The following is a 17,476-nucleotide window of genomic DNA, read 5'->3' as shown; positions in this document are numbered from 1 at the left end:
GATCGCAGAGCTGCTGACGGTCATAACTAGGATACGTCCATACTCTTAACTGCAGAGCCAAAGGCCAGTCGAGGTGATAAACTTCCGAAGGGCAGTCCCAATCTGCCTGAGGTCCTCAATAAACGCTATCCAAGCAGACAGGTTGGACACAGCAGAGGAGGCTCCATCTCCTTACCTTGGCTGGCATGGGACCCCATGGAACCCACTCAATCTGGAGCACCCTGTGGCTTGGGCCCCACTGACAGGCATTTTTATGGAGCTCACGTTCACCCAGAATAAAGACGACCTTTCCCAGCCTCTTCTGCAGCTCGGTATGGCCATGTGATTAAGTTTAGGTCAATGAAATTAAACAGATGTGTTATGTGGCAGCCCCTGGGAAACTTCCTTAAAAGACAACTGGTGACCATCTGTCAACTTTTCTATAGCTCAGCATATGTCCTGCTGGCTGGAATGTGGAAGGAGGCAGGCAGGTAGCAAACACCTTAGATCATGAGGTGACCTCCGGACAGCAAGAGAGGAGCTGGGGTCTGTGAGGACATCCCAGCAGAGGCGCCCACCAGTGCTGGGCTGCCCACCTCAGAACTTCATGTGGGAGAGAGAGAAACTCCTCTGTTGCTTAAGCCACAGGTATCTTGGGTCTCAAGGAACAAGGGATTCAGGAACAATGCCTTCTCTATTATCAAGAAGGGTTCTTAGAAGGGCAAGGCTATCTTGAAAGCACAGGGACCAAACCCAGAGAAAGGACCAGACTGGAAGGACCTGGTCCTTTGCAGCAGGTCACAATCCAGCCCTTTTAGGTGTGCAGGACTGTAGTCCAGGTTAGCTGGGCAGGTGTGTCACTGTGGTCTCCTGTTCATATCTGTCCAGTGGGATACTGTCTGATATAGGTTGTAAAAGCCCACATATAGGGGTTATGGGTAACATTTTCAATAGTAACATAAGCTTTTAATGACAATGGATGCAGCTAATCAACTGCCCTGCATCACCCATCATCAAAAACTAACCAACCAAATAACCAACCAATGGTGAGGGGACAGCTTCTGCTTCAACCATACTGTTGATAAGAAAAACAGCTCAGACGAGAAAAGCTATTATAAATAAATAATGAGTACCTACTCTGTGGCATGATGGCTAGACATCTTACAGATAGTATTTCCTGACCTCATAAAAAATGTACAAGGTTAGGGTTTAATTAAAATAATCCACCTGTTTAAAGATGAGGAAACAGGTTTAGAGAGGTTGAGTGACTTGCCCAAGGTCACACAGCCAGTTTGTAACGCGGCTGAGCCTGGATTCACACCCAAGACGGTCAGACTCCAAACCCCACCTCTTCTGAGCTGAACAACACAGCACCCCGACATACAACCACATTCCTGCGTCACTAGCAGCTTTACCCATCGGCCCTTCACACAACTTGGCAGTTTCAGGTATTGGGTGGTAGAAAAAACAAGCTGCAGAGGGCTAAGAGGACACATCAAAAGCAGGGGAAGAGGCATTGCCCCACATTTTCCCCCCAGTTTGGTGGGGAAAGGATGATGCAGCTATCTCATTAACTCACCAGCCATATTCTTGGCTGATAAGGGCAGGGATGTTGCTGCATCCTTTCTGTGATACCTTCTAACACCTACAAATCAATTTTAAAAGAATTTATTACAAGCCAGCGACTTTATCATAGAAGGTCTTAGGCCAATAATTGCTTTCGTTAAATAAAACCTATAAAATACATTTCTCATTTCACTGCAGAGCCAAATGAAGGTCAAGAGAAAAGTCTGGTTCTTATACTAAACTAAATTAGAGAGAAGAAAACCACTTCCAGAAGTTCAGTAGAAGCAGCAAGAGCCCAGAGTTAGAAGTCCAAGTCTCAGAAAAGCTTCTGATCTGAGGTTTTTCTCAAGCTGAGTCAGCCCTGGGACATGCTACCAGCCGCCCCGCTAATGCTGCTCTTGCCTGCCCGACCTCACCCCCACACCCGCCTTTTTCTTTCCCCACCAAAGACTGAGAGCCCCACGCTTCCTGGGTCAGGGTATTTAACCCCCTGACAGAATACTGAGGGAGAAAGGCCTTTTCCATTTTGAAGAAAAACGTTAAGTTAATGGAGAGAATTTCCTCAAATTTAAGTTTCTCTCACGAGTCTTATACACTTGCTAGCATTTACTAACACTTGTTCATGCAAAAATCAAGCGAGAATCTGTCCAATTTAGCCCAAAATGATTGATTCCAGTATTTTAGGTTTAATGTATTTCACAGTTTTCTGGGTTTTTTTGGCAAAGTGCCCATAAGTTTCAGCTTTGTGGATAGTGGTGAGGCATTTCCACTGCTGTGTCCCTAGAAGGAGAGGAAACAGGCCAAGATTTTTGGGGGTGAGCAGGAGGGTGGATTCTAGGTTTTTTTTCTCTATTATGTCAAGCTCTAGATTAAGGGATGGCAAAATTTCTGTAAAAGGCCAGATAGTAAACATTTAAGACTTTGAGGTCTGTATCATCTCTATTGCAACTACTCAACTCTGCCACTGCAGCAGGAAAACAGCCACAGACAATAGTCAATGAATGGGTATGGCTGTGTGCCAATAAAACTTTATTTATAACAATAGGCAGCAGGGCCCCATTTGACCCACAGGTTGTTGTTTGCTGATTCCTGCTCTAGATAACAGTAACTTCAAATGGAATGCTGACTTTGACAATGCCATAAAAGACAAATCTAAAAAAATGCCTTGGGCTTCCCTGGTGGCGCAGTGGTTGAGAATCTGCCTGCCAATGCAGGGGACATGGGTTCGAGCCCTGGTCTGGGAAGATACCACATGCCACGGAGCAACTAAGCCCATGTGCCACAACTACTGAGCCTGTCTAGAGCCCGTGAGCCACAACTACTGAGCCTGCACTCTAAAGCCTGCAAGCCACAACTACTGAGCCTGCGTGCCTAGAGACTGTGCTCTGCAACGAGAAGCCACCGCAATGAGAAGCCTGCGCACTGCAACGAAGAGCAGCCCCTGCTCGCTGCAACTAGAAAAAAGCCCATGCGCAGCAACGAAGACCCAATGCAGCCAAAAATAAATATGTAAAACAAATTTTATAATAAATAAATAAATTAAAAATGCCTTTATCTCCACCATGGTTTGCTATAAAAGTTACCATTCTCTGAGGGGAACAAGTATAAATAAGAATCCTTAACGATGAAGTAACAGAGTCATATTTGAGCCATAGAGAGGAAAATTAAGTACGTGTGTATTTAGGTAACTAAATTATTTTCTAATGCCAAGACTATGGGTGTGAGAAGAAAGAATATGAAGAGGGGAATCATTTAAAGCACTCATTTAAGGTTAATTTTTCATTTTCCACTGCCTGTCATCAACTAGGATGACTTACCTCAAATGATTATAAAAAATGGTTTCGCTTCTTTGATCAGAAGCTCAGAACAGTAACTATGGAGTTAGTAATGGTTTCAGTATTATTGCAAGTCATAATGGAAATGATTTGCACTATGGTAGAGAGAAAAAGAAAACAAAGCTCAAGAATTGTTAATTAACTTTACTGTTTCTCCACAAATGCTAGGAGTATTAAAAACAAGATTGCTGAAGTGCAAACATCAGGGTTTAATGAACAATGGGATGTAATTGAAGTAACAGAGAATGACTTAATCGGGACAGTGGTTTGTTTAATTATGGGGATAATGGATCTTCTGAAAGGACAAACTAAATGGAACAGAAGGAGCTGGGGAGTGGAGGGCAGAGCGGCCGCGTTGAAGGAAGCTTGTAGATGAGGAACTCTTGCTAGGGATAGCTAGGGCTGTGTCAGAGATGAAATATTTTACAAAACAGGATTGTCTCCAACGTGGTAACTATTGGGGGAAAAAGGCTAGTGTGGGCTGGCAGAAACGTTCAATAAATCATAGCAGAGGCATTAAGATTTCTGTAGGCGAGTATCTGTGCTTTTTCAAGATTTTCTAATAATCTTAAAGACTTTCTCATAGATATGAGAATGAGGGCAATATTATGTTTGTCAGAACACTGTTTCCCAGGGCGCCAAGATGCTATCTCTGATACAGCCGACTGGCAGGCTCATTTCCTGGGTTTAAGAGTTCAAAAAACCATTTCTCGCTTAACTTTGATTATAAGTCAACCTTCTCTTGCTAATTCAGCACACTTGCCATGAGTTATTGGGTTTTCTCATTGCCTCCTGAAAGTGAAGCAAATGTCCTTTCTCCCATGTGGTACCTTTTCCCGGAACCGAAATCCTCAACCTTCACCCGCTCCTCCGAAGTTTCAGGCGATCCGCTCCAGAACGACTCTCTAGACACAGCCCACCCCTAAGGGAGAGCCCGAGATTCTTCCGCCACAAAATTGAACGTGCCTACAATTTTGCAAAGGAGGAAAAACCTTAGAGCAATAGGGCTTATCCCTCTTCTAGATGTCAACTCGGAATCCCTGGATGTTAGAGGAGTGTGTGTGTGTGTGTGTGTGTGTGTGTGTGTACACAAACCCTCCCCTGACGTTCCCAGCCAGGAGGAGGAGAATGTTATGGCAGTTTGCCTCACTGAACACCAGCCTGCAGTGCCTTGCTGGAGGAGGATGGTTTCTTCTGCTCCTAGAGGAAGTGACTTTATGGGGCTTTGCTTACATTTAAGAAATGGCAGAGGAATTTTCCTCCCAGGGTACAGCAAACAAAGAATTACTTCTTGGAGCCCATGTGTTAGTATAATGATTTCACGTATAAGCAACTGGCATGTTGCCTTTATGTTCTAGAAAACACCCTACACCTCAAGGAGAACACATCCTAATCTTAGAGGCGTGAAACCTGACTTTTAGGCTGTTAGATGAGGCGCTGTGTTTTTCAGCATTTAGCCAAACAGGAGTTTGGGGGCCTCTTTTTAAATGTGTCCCAGCCATGGTACCAGGCTCTGTCATTTCAAGTTGTTTGGGTGGCTGCTCTTGATTTTTTTCCCCCTGGCTTTTTTTTCCTTGAAAATATTTACACACACACACACACACACACACACACACACACACACACACACACACACAGTCGAGTTTGTTCACCACACCTTGGTTTTCAAATACATAAACCACCTCAGCAAATTTAGAAAATCAAGACTTCAAACCGCTGGGTGTACATGCCTGGGGAAGGGGGGTAAAGTGAGAAAGGGCGGGGGGAGGTGGGAAAGAGAGGAAGGAAGAAAATTTAAAAGGTGATGGTTAAGGCTGAGGGGACTTGCCTGAAAGGAAATGATAAACTTTAAATTTTTTATATCGACCTTCTGCTAACATTTTGTCACACAAGCACAGACCGGCAAGCTTCTCTGGAGCTTCCAGTATAACCATCCACCATGAAACAGGTTTGGGGCGGGTCCGTTGAAAGGCATTAAAAATCAATTTCAAAGTCAAGGGCCCTAGAAACAAGTGGCCCAGCCCTTTCCCGGTCTCAACGCTATCTACGGGCAAATCCGTATTCGGAAAGGAAGATTTATGTGGATTTCTAAAAACATAATTTTCCGTCAACCTTTTCCCCAGGGGCTACAAAGGATCCAAGAGTCGACACAAATGTCTTCAGCATCAAGAAACATTTTGATGATGAGTTGAGTGTTAACAAATCAGAAACACATGGTCTTAATTGACTGTGAAATAAATAACATTTCAAAATGAAAGGGGGAAAAGTGTTCGGATGTAAAACATTAGAAAGGACTCAAACCTCAAAAGTTGCTCTAGGCATTTGAGTCCTCCCCACTCCCAGTTCCATCTTCTGCTCTCCTCTCCTTCCCGTCTGGGGTTCGTGTTTTCACGAAAGTGAAACACTGCTGGATTCCCCTGACCTATATTCACTTGCAAATATTTCTCTTTGGGAACCTGTGGGGCTCCTAAAATGTCTCAAAGTAAAAGCATGAACACCTTCTGCATTAGGACCAAGGCCCTGGGTTTGAAGACAGGACCCTGAATCAGTAAAAGGAGAGTCAATAGGCCCTGATGCAAGTTCATCTTTTGTTCTCCAGGGTATCAGTGGGGTTCTTCCTGCAGGATGCACATTAGAATTACCTGGAGCATTTAAAACATCTATCCATGCCTGGGCTCCATCCCCAGAGATTCTGATGTAGTCAGTCCGGAGGGAAGGCCCAGGCATGGGTCTATCTGGATCTGCATTTCTAACAAGCACCCCGAGGAGATTTGAATTAAATTTAATAGCTCTTGACAGGGCACTCATGTGCCCGGCAATGGTCTAAGTACTTTACAGAATATCAACTCTTAATCCTCACAACATCCATGAGATAGACAGGTACCATGATCATCATCCCCATTTTACAAGTGAAGAGATGGAAGCACAGAGAGGTTTCCAAACTTGCCCAAAGTCACACAGCTAGCCAGTGGCAGAGGCAGGATTCAAACCTGCTTGGCTCCAGAGTCTACACTCAGTAACGACGACATCAAGAGTTCTCCCTGTGTGGCCCTGGACCAGCAGCAGCTGCAGAAAGCTCTTCAGAAATGCAAATTCTTGGGCCGCACCCCAGACCTACGGAATTAGAAACCCTGGGGTGCTGCCTCACAACTGGTGTTTAATAAGCTCTCTCGGGGACTCTGATGCATGCTAACATTGGAGAACCACTGCACTCCACTCCCCCCTCAGATACAGACGGGAGCACAGACAGAAGTCAGACCTGCTGACGTTCTGCTCAGCCTCCCACCTTGTGGATGGCGGCTAAGCATGTGCCACCTTCAGTGGAGGGTCAGCTCCATCCAGCGGTGACCGAGGACTCGAAAGAGCTGATCTAGGGACCCTTCTCCCACCAGAGGACACAACCATAACATAGCCTACAGCACCATGGTGCCTTCTCCAATCAGGGGATGAACTCGTCCAGGATGACACCGCAGCACCTGCCATCCAGAGCGAAGTCTCAGGAGCCTCAGCCCCCTTACTGAGCAACACCAAAACCCCACTGTAATTTCTTCCTCCTTCCCCGCTAATGAGATTGTGAAGCAGCCCGGAATCTCTGTAAAGCTAAAGATCAAACCAAAATACAGCAATCTCTTTTCCAAGTCTCTCTTAACAGAAAAGCACAAAAAAAAATCCTAAGTAATTTTGGAGATACTTGCCACGCTTGGCTCTCTCTCTCTAAAATTCCTGAATGTGCAAAAAATTGGTCTCTTTTCCTTTAGGAAAGGAAGAGAGTGGGCGGGTGGAGTGGGGACGGGTGAAAAGGAAGATCTTAAATGGGTGAAACCCTCCAGCAGCCAGGCAATCATCTTCCTGTCGTGATTTACAGCATTCCTCTAAAAATATCTATGAGATCACAGAACGATAAGTGCATGACACCAAACATTTGTAACTAATCCATGAAAATAAAGTAAGGGCGTCATGTGGCAGGGGGAACACAGCGGAATTTGTCTTGTGTTATCGTTCTAAAATAAGACGGCCTCAATTTGGTTGAAATATATCTTCACACGTTGTCTTCCAGAGCAGAGCCGTTTGAGAAATTCTGATTGCAATTATAAGTGCCGAGTAGGGAGTGATTTGCAGTTCCTTTGCCGATGCTGAAAGCTATAAGCAATCCTGATATTAAAATCTTTGGAAATTGAGGAGTACCCCAGGCATCATTACAGTACTTTCTCCCCCAATCCGAGTAATTAAAATCTATTATGTGAACACGTGTTAATATTTTATCAACTACTGTTTTTAATAAGCTGAACGTATGAGGCTTCCTGTGGTAGGAATGATATCATTTCAAGCGACGCTTCCCAACCCACCCTCTACCCCGCCAGCTTCGTTGCAAACTCACCACAGTGCTGAATTCCGGAACCTGCCACAGCAGCCAGTCCTCATTAAGCGTGTACAGGGCTTTGCAAGTGATTACATCGACGGGGCCCTTGTTTATCTTCTGGTTCAGAGTCGTCACCAGCAAATAGAACGGTTCTCCAACCGTCTCCTTGGAAAAGACGCAAAAGTGACAGTTAGCTTTCGGCAGAATCCACTGTACTTTCCAGAGAATGAAAGTTTCAGTTTATGGCCCTACGGCAGGAGACAGGAGGCAGTGTTTTCTAACAATCAACACGCACCTCCCAAGAAAATACACTTTGCTCCACTTAGGACTAGGAGCAAAACTCAGGAAACTGCCTCTTCTCCCCAACACACACGTGTGTTCACACACGCACACGCACACTCTCACGGCATTTACAGAGTAGCTGATCATTCTTTTATGCTTAAGCTTCTCTATGGTAGCCTAATGCTCATCAGTTGGCCTAAGAACCGTGAGCAGAGATTCAACCTTTCTTTACGTTCTTATTTAACTGCCCTTTTTTTTTTTTCAGCGCGCTGAAAATAAATGGCATGTAAAAAATGCAGAACAATTAGCCTTGGTAACCAGAATAAACATAAAAACATTTTATACATTTACCTAGGAGGAAGCTTTTTGGTGTTAACAGGTTCTCACGAAGGAAGTGGCCTTGAGTTGCACAATCTGCAGCCTCCTTTCCCGACCGTGAGGCGGCCAGCCCCGGGTCCTTCCCAGACCCAGCCTGCACAGTCCCACCCGGGCGCCTTTGCTGGTACAGGCCCCAACGTACCCCACCTCCTTCCCCTGGGCCAGAGCCGATTCCAGACCCTTACTCTAAGGATCTTCCCAAGCATTTGGCCCATCCTGATAACTTCCTTCTGCACCTTTTTCTCGACCAGGGGTGGCCACGCCTGCTGTTATTGAAACGCCTGAAATCTGTAGCCACTTTCCACTTGAATGGACCCTGAGCAGCCCAAGTGGGAGGCTTGTGTGTCCCTGCTTTCATGCAGCCTCCCAAAGCACGTCGCCCTGGCTTGACGATCCTGAAGTATTTGCTAAGTAAATAAACCCTCAGTGATCAAAAGGACATTAAACTGAATTTAAGGGGCAAGAAGAGCCAGGGCCAGAACCAGGAAGTCAAACTGCCTCAGTGATGACGAGAAGCCAGCCACGTGACTAGGGCTTGAAGCACCAGTTTACAAAGTCAAGCTTCACAGCCAATGCATCTGGCTTGGAAAGGAGGGCTCCACTGGATCTCTCACCTGCTTTCCCTTGAAGAGGTAAGCTAAGACGTCTTCGAGGTCTCTTGGATCCCACCCCTACCCGCCCCGTACCATCCTCTATTCTGACTGCAAAAGCACAGGCTTCCCTGGTCCCAGGCTTCCTGTCACTCCTCTGCTGCCCTCCCTGCCACTGGGGCCCTGTATCACTTTCCTCTCCCCACCCTGACATACCCTAGAGTCGCCTCCTTACTGTAGGACAGGGTTGGAATGTTCAAAAATTTCCCAGGTGGGGAGAGCGCTGGGACTAGAACATGACATTTCAATTCTTATGAGAAACTTCCTTTATTTAGAGGTTCACAACCACACTGCTCTCTTCTCTCTCCCTCCACCCCCTTAGGTGATGTCCTGACCGCAAACCTAGAACCTCACTTCTCTCTTTGTTTCCAGCCCACATCAGAGATGGGGGTGAGCGCCCTTGGGAGGGGGCTGGAGGCACCCGCAGAGGTCGGCGTTAGGGGGCCGGTGGGCTCTTCTGGGCTGTGTGGAGCGACAGCTCCAGGCTCGATGACTCTGTAGTAAGAATTCTCCACAAGAGTGCAGCTAGACTCAGATAAGTAACATCTCACCTGGCACCGTTACCCACACCCGTGGTTCTAAGCCTGGATAATCATCACCAGAATCCCTTGGGACTCTTATAAAGAATTCAGATGTCTGGGCCCTACTCTAGACACGGAATCTCTGGAGATGAGGCCTGGGCATCTGCAGTTTTAACACCTGCCAGGGGATTCTGATGCGTGGCCAGCTTAGGAAACTACGGAGCCGTGATGTTTCTTTGTCACCACTGAACACAAGTTCTAAGTTAGTCATACCTGCTGGTGGCTTAGGCATCTCATCAGACCAGGGTGCACACAGCTTCCGAGGGAGCCGGCCTGGGGCAGAGCCCCAGTTTATGGAACCGACCCTGCCCTTCCCCTCCTGTGATGGGAATTAAGCTTGGCCCCTTCACTATCCTTTCCTTCGTGAGACCAGACTCACTGACCATGGCTGAGCTTTAGGCTTCCGCACCTGTGATCTCATTCCAGCCCCAAATCCCTCCCTAAGCCTGGAAGAAGGTAGCTGCCTTCCTGGGGAAGCATGAAGCCGAGTGGCTAAGAGCTCCCTGGTGCTGTCACACGAGCTATGGGATCTTCCTCTATGGGAGGAAGTCTTGTCTATCCTGTGCACCCCAATCCCCCAGTACGCAAAATGGTCATAAAGGTTCTCACCTCATGGGATTCAGTGAGAAAAAGGAAGCAAAGCTCTTAGCATGGTGGCTGGCACATTCAATAAACGGTAGTTATTATTATTACTTGACCCACAGGGCCTTGGAGGCACAGAGGAGGAAGTTACCTGGAGGTCACAGAGCTCGTGGCACCCAGGCCGATGTTTGGGGGGACGGGTAGACCAGAAGGACTAGGCCATCAGAGTCCCACACCCCTTGGGCACCTGGCTGGGGAAGTCCGGCCCTCCGCGCCAGAGGGAATTATTCCACTGAAAACGAAAGTATCGCCAACAGCCGAATGCCACTTCCTCCCAGGGAGCACGCTGGCCCCTCACTACCCCAAGTGCTCAAGACACTCCTGAGTCAGCACTGCAAAACCTTGACGAGGAATCCTCTGCTCAAGGGGGCCATTTGGACTCAGAACGCAGATTTTGGGGACGCCTCGCCTTTTTAACGCCCAAGAGCAGCAAGGGCAAGGCTCTGACTAGCCTTCGAGGGCTCAGAAAAAGAATCACAAGGTCCCAGAGGAAAGAACTGGAAAGGAATTTAAAACCAATGGCCACGCGCCTCATTTGGTGGGTAGAAAACGGATGCCCAGATGGAAAGGGCCGTACCTGGAGCCACGCAGCAAGCTGGGGCGGAGATGAACTCACAGCCCGAACCTGCTGCTTCTAACCAAGACTCCTAGGCCAGCGCTCCTCCTACTCCCCCCCCAGGTTCTCAAAGGCAGGGTGCTGGAATCACCTGCAGGAACTTGGAAACGTCGACTACTGCGCCCCACCCCGAGCTTCTGATTCAGTGGCACGGTAGGTGGTGGGGCAGGAGCTGCCTTTTGAGACTAAGACCCAGAAACTGGGTGAGGGTCCTGCTGCCTCTGTTTTGAAGCGGCTGCGGCTGAAGCTAGGATGGGGGAAGCCAAATATATTCACCCCAGAGATAAGCTCTCCACATCTCCCCAAAGTGTATGATGATTTACACCAAGTAAACAGCAAAGAAGGCAGATTTCATTAATCTTAATAAATGGGCATTGCCTTGGGAGAGAAAAGGGTTGGTTAAAAAAGTTGTGCATCTACTTGTAAGAATACATTAAACATTAAACTAAGCACAGTCTATTTAAGGCGCTGCTTTTTGGATCTAAACTTAAGTAGCGCTGTTAAAACCTGTGGCATAGCAGTGAATCTTATTCAAACTTTAATTAGATTTCAGAACTAGCTACAAACACACAGTTATGCAGTCTTGCTGGAATCTGGATGGCTGGTGAAATTAAAGAAGGATAAGAACGTCCTGCACCGGGGCCTCAGAGGGCTGAATGAAGCCTGGGTTCAACAGAACACACTTCTTTTCTTACTAATATTTTATAATAATAATGGGCACCATTTATGGAGTGCTTACTCAGTGCCAAGCAGTTGCATACATTTTCTCATCAGTGTTTCAGAACAGCCCTAAAATATTCTTCTTCCAGTTCTACAGGGTATAAACACAAGGCTCAGGCAGGTCAAGAAACCTGCTTGGGGCCTCTGGTAAGCGGTGGAGTCTATATTCAAACCGGGCAGCGGGCTCCAGGGCCCATCCTCTTAACCAATGGAATCTGTGCAAAATCCACATTTGAAAAGATTTTAAGATTCAATTAGATTATAACCATGTTCACTTAACTGTAACAAAGTGAACTCAAGGGGCGGGTGGCTTTTTGGAGACTTGCTTTCATCTGGGATAACTGGTTGGAATTGAATGTAATTAGCTTACAGAGAGCGTAGTGGTAGGTAAATGGCTATTTCCAAGATGCTTCAGAGGCCCTGAAAACAGTGTGTTTCCATCAGTATTTGAAATATGCCCTCCACTCAGCACACGTTAATTAACCATGTGAAGGTGGATGCAAAAGTCAAGGGGTATAAAGTTTCAGTTATGTAGGGTAAGTTCTAGAAATCTATTGTACAACATTGTGCCAATAGACAACACTGTTTTGTACACTTAAAAATCTGTTAAGAGGGCAGGTCTCACGTTAATTTTTCTCACTACAATACAATTTTTAAAAAGGGAAAAGTCTTACTTGAGGAAATTCTAAATGAATTATACTTGCATAGGCCAGTTACAGCAAAAACAAATTTTATTTTCCCCTCCGTGTGCTCCTAGTAAGGACCAAGACTAAAAGTGGTTAAATGCCGACACCACGGAGTGCTCAGGATTTATCCTGGCAAAGACATCAGCACCTGCTAAAAACAACTGCCTATATAGTCTTAGCTCTGACACCACCAAGGGATGCGACACTTACCCGCAGAAAACCAGAAAGGCAGACGGACATCCAGTTTGTGAGGAGTTTTTCCACCACGGACTCTGTGCGTCTCAGCATGAGTTTAGGCTGCATGTTACTGCACTGCTCCATCAAGTCCCTGGTCAGCACCTCGAGGATGCTGGTTAGGTAGACCAGCTTAGTTTGCAGTGCAATGGTTAAGAAGGAAGCAAACAGACACCTATTTAAAAATAGAGCCTTGGTTACAACAGCCAAGACATGGAAGCAACCTAAGCGTCCATCAACAGACGAATGGATCAGAAGATGTGGTACATATATACAATGGAATACTATTCAGCCCTAAAAAGAAGGAAATCCTGCTGTCTGCAGCAACATGGATGGACCTTGAGGGCATCACGCGAAATGAAATAGAGAAAGACAAATACTGTATGATCTCACTTATATGTGGAATATGAAAAAAACAAAACAAACCTCAAACTCAGAAAAAGAGATCATATTTGTGGTTATCATGTTGTACACCTTAAACCTATACAGTGCTGTATGTCAATTATATCTCAATAAAACTGAAAGAGAAACAAAAGAAGATATACAGATGATGGAAAAGAAAGCATATTTTTAAAAAAACCAGAGCCTTGGTTAAGCACGTTAATCATCAACTGTGGCTTGCTTGGTGCTGATGGCAGTTTCCAAGGAAACTTGAGGGGTCAGGCAATGGGGCGCTAACGGGGTGCTGCCGTGTGGGTGCTTTTTTTTAACATCTAAGTTTCAACTACCTTTGTCCTCGATCCATAAAAACCACACATCAATGTTAACTTCAGGTCATTTTATATGGTTTTCAGCACTTAAACTTTAAACTAGAGCGGTAACAAGAAGTGAATGTCTTCCCTGTATTTTCAGGGTGTTTTCAAAAATAGAAAACAGCACACTTCTGCTTTTTGACTCAGGACTCATGTGTTTTCTTGGTATTGGGTTTTTTTAGGGTGCTTTTTGAGGGGGGGGGTGTCACATGTGTGTGCGTCTTCAAAATAGAATTTGTGTTAGAGCGTTGTGATCTGAAATGGAAAGAAACATCAGGACTGCATGGTGGCCCAAATCAACCAGCCTCTGGAGAGATGCATGTTCTCAGATACCAAGCTCAGGTTGTAGTTCCGAAACAAAATAAGAGGCTCAGGTTTTATTCCTTCTACTTAATGGCTTTCAAAATATAAACAAATTGGCTGATACCTGTCCTTCACTGAAAAGTTCTTCTGCTTTTCCAGAGTGTGGATGACAGTAACAAGGAAACTTTTATTACAAATTAGGGCGTCCAAAGCTGAGAGACTTTCATTCTTATTGTTGGCATCTCTGTTCTGAAAAAAATATAACATAATATAGATAATATATAAACTTAAAATTAGAAAGTAGATCCACAATGGGTTTTCCAAGACAATGAATTATTTAATATCAAATTTGTGATCCCAAAATACCCACAATAACAATTCAAAGTAATAATGGAGATGAAGATGATGATAACACTATGAAAGTCAGGCAGTCATGAGCGAAAAATGAAAACTTATAGACTTACATGCATATCTTCAGTGAAGATGTGTGTGAAGCCACCTGACTGAGAGGAAGGAGACACTTTTATTATTCATAACATCCAAAGGAAATGAAGAGTGTATTTTTGTTATAATACCTGAGTCCATTTTAATAAAGTAGAGACACTATTTGCTAATCTGACGAGCCCCTGGGCTTATGTTCACTGCATATCTTCTACATAATAAATAATTGTTCAGCTCTCAAGAAACACCAGTGACTTCTGAAAGCCTCTAAGAATATTTATCATTGCATCAGTTCCATTTTTGGTAGGTGAAGGCATCTCACACTTTAAAAGAACTGACTCAAAAGTTAAAGAAGTGGTGGTGAAAGATTATGCAAATGTACAGACCACTCCTCAAGCAATTTACCTTCTAAGGATAAATACTGAGTTGTGTTGGTAAGTTTATACAAGTCTTAGCTTAGAAGCATTTACTGTCTCGATACACATTGCTATTCAAGAAGGGGTGGAGAGGGGTGGGTAAAAGCTAGAACCTGGAGTCAAACAACTTGGGTTCCAATCCTGGTTTTATCACCTACTGGTCACATGACTTTGGACAAGTCATTTAACCTCTCTGTGCCTGACTTTCCTCATCTGAAAAATGGGAACAATATGAATCTCACCTCACGGGTTAGGTGTGAAAATAAAATGAATGAGTGCACAGTAAGTTCTTCATGTCAGCTATCATTATCATTTTTTTTTTTTAATCACTAATTTACAGCAAACTAGACCACAATGCTGTTGCCCTGCTGGTTTCTAAAAATATTTTAAAGTGTTATGCTCTGTAGCTCTTGAATATAAACTTTTAAATTTGAGTTTCCTTTAATGTACAATGTCATAAATCATAATGGAATTAAATGACTAAATTTTAAAAAGCATGCTAACACTTTAAATGAGTCAACAGGATGAAAATATAAATTCAAACATTCAGTTATTTAAAAATTTTTTGGTAATACTTGAAACTTTGGGCTATTTTTATATCTTATTTAAGTAAATTTCTTCTGCAGAGAATTTCTGCCTTATAGTTTCAAATTTGTTAGCCCAAGTAGAAGACCTCAAACTATTACCTCATACTCTCTCCTGGTAATAAGCAGAAAAATCAGACCCTGGGTTTGCATTTTCTAGTTCCTCATATTTTTCTGCTGAACCAACCTTATGTCAATAGGCAATTTAAACAGATTGAGGACTTCCCTGGTGGCACAGTGGTTAAGAATCCACCTGCCAGTGCAGGGGACACGGGTTCGAGCCATGGTCTGGGAAGATCCCACATGCCGCAGAGCAACTAAGCCCGTGCACCACGACTACTGAGCCTGCGCTCTAGAGCCCATGAGCCACAACTACTGAAGCCCGTGCACCTAGAGCCCGTGCTCTGCAACAAGAGAAGCCACCGCAATGAGAAGCCCGCGCACTGCAACGAAGACGCAACGCAGCCAAAAATTAACTAATTTTAAAAAAAAACTTAAAAAAAATAAACATTGATTCTTGACCTTAAATAGGGAAATACGGCTCTGGCTCCCTGGGTTCCAATGTTCCTTCCTCCTTTCATTCAAATTCCTCTCCTCTAGGTGGTTAGGTGCTCTGCTTACCCTTATTTCTTCTATTTTCAGCACAACAAAGTTGCCAATATAATGAAAAGCAAGGCTTTAAAAGCCAAAAACCAACTAGCAGGGCAAAGAACTACTGGTAATGCCTTGGTCTCTGAGAAGCTACCATTTCCTCTGGGCTTTGCCTATTGTTACCGAGTAGGTGTTGATCACCCAAGTTCTCCCTCCGCCACCCAACCTCCAGGCCTAGAGGATGTGGCTCCTGACCTATCAGTAAAGGGCCTCTCAACAGCAGGACTTACCTTCAGCCTAGAATGCATTTCAACTGGTGGTGTTCTAATGGAGTATCTTCCCTTGTTCTCTAGATCTTTTAATTGTGACAAATTGTTTTAACTTAGGTCTTCTCAATAGGGTTCTGATAAATGTATGCTTGTTTTTCCTGTGTCTTCTTCTGACATCAGTTTCTATAGCTTTCCCAGTTGTCTTTCAAGATTCTACATAACCCTGAGTTAAATCAGTTTGCCTTCTTGCAACTCTCTCTTCTGAGATAACACAGCATTGTTCCTAGGAATTTTTTTTTTTTTTTAAACACTCGCAACAGCATTCCTTTGCATTCATCACTCTGTCTTGCTCTTGATTACCCAATTTAGAAGACAGGAAAACTTTTTCTTTCAGGCCACAGATTACTCTCTTCAGCACTCAAGGGCAATCATTAACTATAAAAGCCCACAGAGTACTCCTGTAGATGGCAGAAATCTCTTCTTTTATTGCTATTAAATTCTTAATGGGGATCTCAGATAGCTGGGAAATAGGACTCTTGGTGCAACCTTTGCTGAGGCCCTGCACAGTCATCCTGATTCAGGGAATTAAACTCCCCTCTCTAGGCAGTATTCTGCCATAGAAATGAAGGAGGTGGCAAATGGCAAGTCCTGGTGCCTGCTATTCCTGGAGGATAACTTAAAAAAAAATACAAGTACAAAAAGCTAAAGTCTTATTTCTAGCCTTCTTGATTTACAACACTAAGGCTTGGACAAAAAAAAGAAAATATGGTGGGTGTTTTATGGAGGTATCCCACCCTCCAGACACAGCATCACATATCATGGTGTCTGCTTCTAGAATTATAGAGAAACTGGAAATTGCTTACTGCATGTGTCTGGGTTTCTGAACTCTAGGCTTCTGGCCAAATGTAGCTGAGAAGCTGATGGTAAGGTGATACAAGCTCTCTTTTGGCCTGGAGAGATTTCTGGCTTTGCTTGGAAGTCTAGATTTAAATGTAACATGTAATTGGTGTTGATGTGTTCCAGAGGTTGGGCCTTGCTGTGGTCACCAGTTCTGGACAAAAAAAGGGCAATATGGAGGAACTGGGGTATCGGGACTTGGAGGTGATGGTAGGAGGATGAGTGTACCTCGCCAAAGACTTGGGAGGGTAAATGAGGAAGGCTATGTGAGTGGGTGAGAAAATGGAGGTGTCAGAACGTGAGACCAAAAACCCAAAGGGTTAAGTAGACTACTCCTCGGAGTCCTAGAACAAATTAATTAATCATTTCATGCAGCTATTTCTACTAAATGAGGATGACACAAACTGATCAGCTGAAGAATAACTGCTGGAGAGAACCATAAAGACTCTACACTGCTAAAAATGGCTGTTATTAACTCAGAGTCTACACATGTCTACTTTTCTCCCTCTTGGCCAATAGTACTTTTCATTTCCAATTGAGAAGTAATAGTGAATAATCTAGTAGCTGCAATGTAAGTCATGCAGATAAACACAACAAACTGGACAGCCCACAATTTATTGATTTTTAAATAAACTAGCTCACTTCCCAGCTACAAATTCAGTTCTAAACTGGTAGTAAAATAAAAGCAAAAATC

General features: G+C 44.4%; 1 protein-coding gene across 2 annotated transcripts in view; it reads right to left on the bottom strand.

Annotated features, from left to right (window-relative positions):
- The window catches only part of PLXNC1 (plexin C1), a 145,634-nt gene that overhangs the window by 31,632 nt on the left and 96,526 nt on the right, over window positions 1–17,476 (bottom strand). For both annotated transcript variants that reach the window (XM_082350412.1, XM_082350413.1), the window contains exons 18-21: window positions 14,049–14,087; window positions 13,709–13,833; window positions 12,506–12,704; window positions 7,759–7,905 (exon numbers count right to left, since the gene is read on the bottom strand). In XM_082350412.1, coding sequence (XP_082206538.1) covers window positions 7,759–7,905; window positions 12,506–12,704; window positions 13,709–13,833; window positions 14,049–14,087 — 510 coding nt within the window. The remainder of the gene's footprint in view (window positions 1–7,758; window positions 7,906–12,505; window positions 12,705–13,708; window positions 13,834–14,048; window positions 14,088–17,476) is intronic.

This window comes from Balaenoptera borealis (genome assembly GCF_965194805.1).
Source record: "Balaenoptera borealis genome assembly, chromosome: 13".
NCBI classification, from domain to species: Eukaryota; Metazoa; Chordata; class Mammalia; order Artiodactyla; family Balaenopteridae; genus Balaenoptera; species Balaenoptera borealis.
The sequence above is the reverse complement of the archived record's forward strand: the minus strand, read 5'-3'. Positions and strand labels throughout refer to the sequence as shown.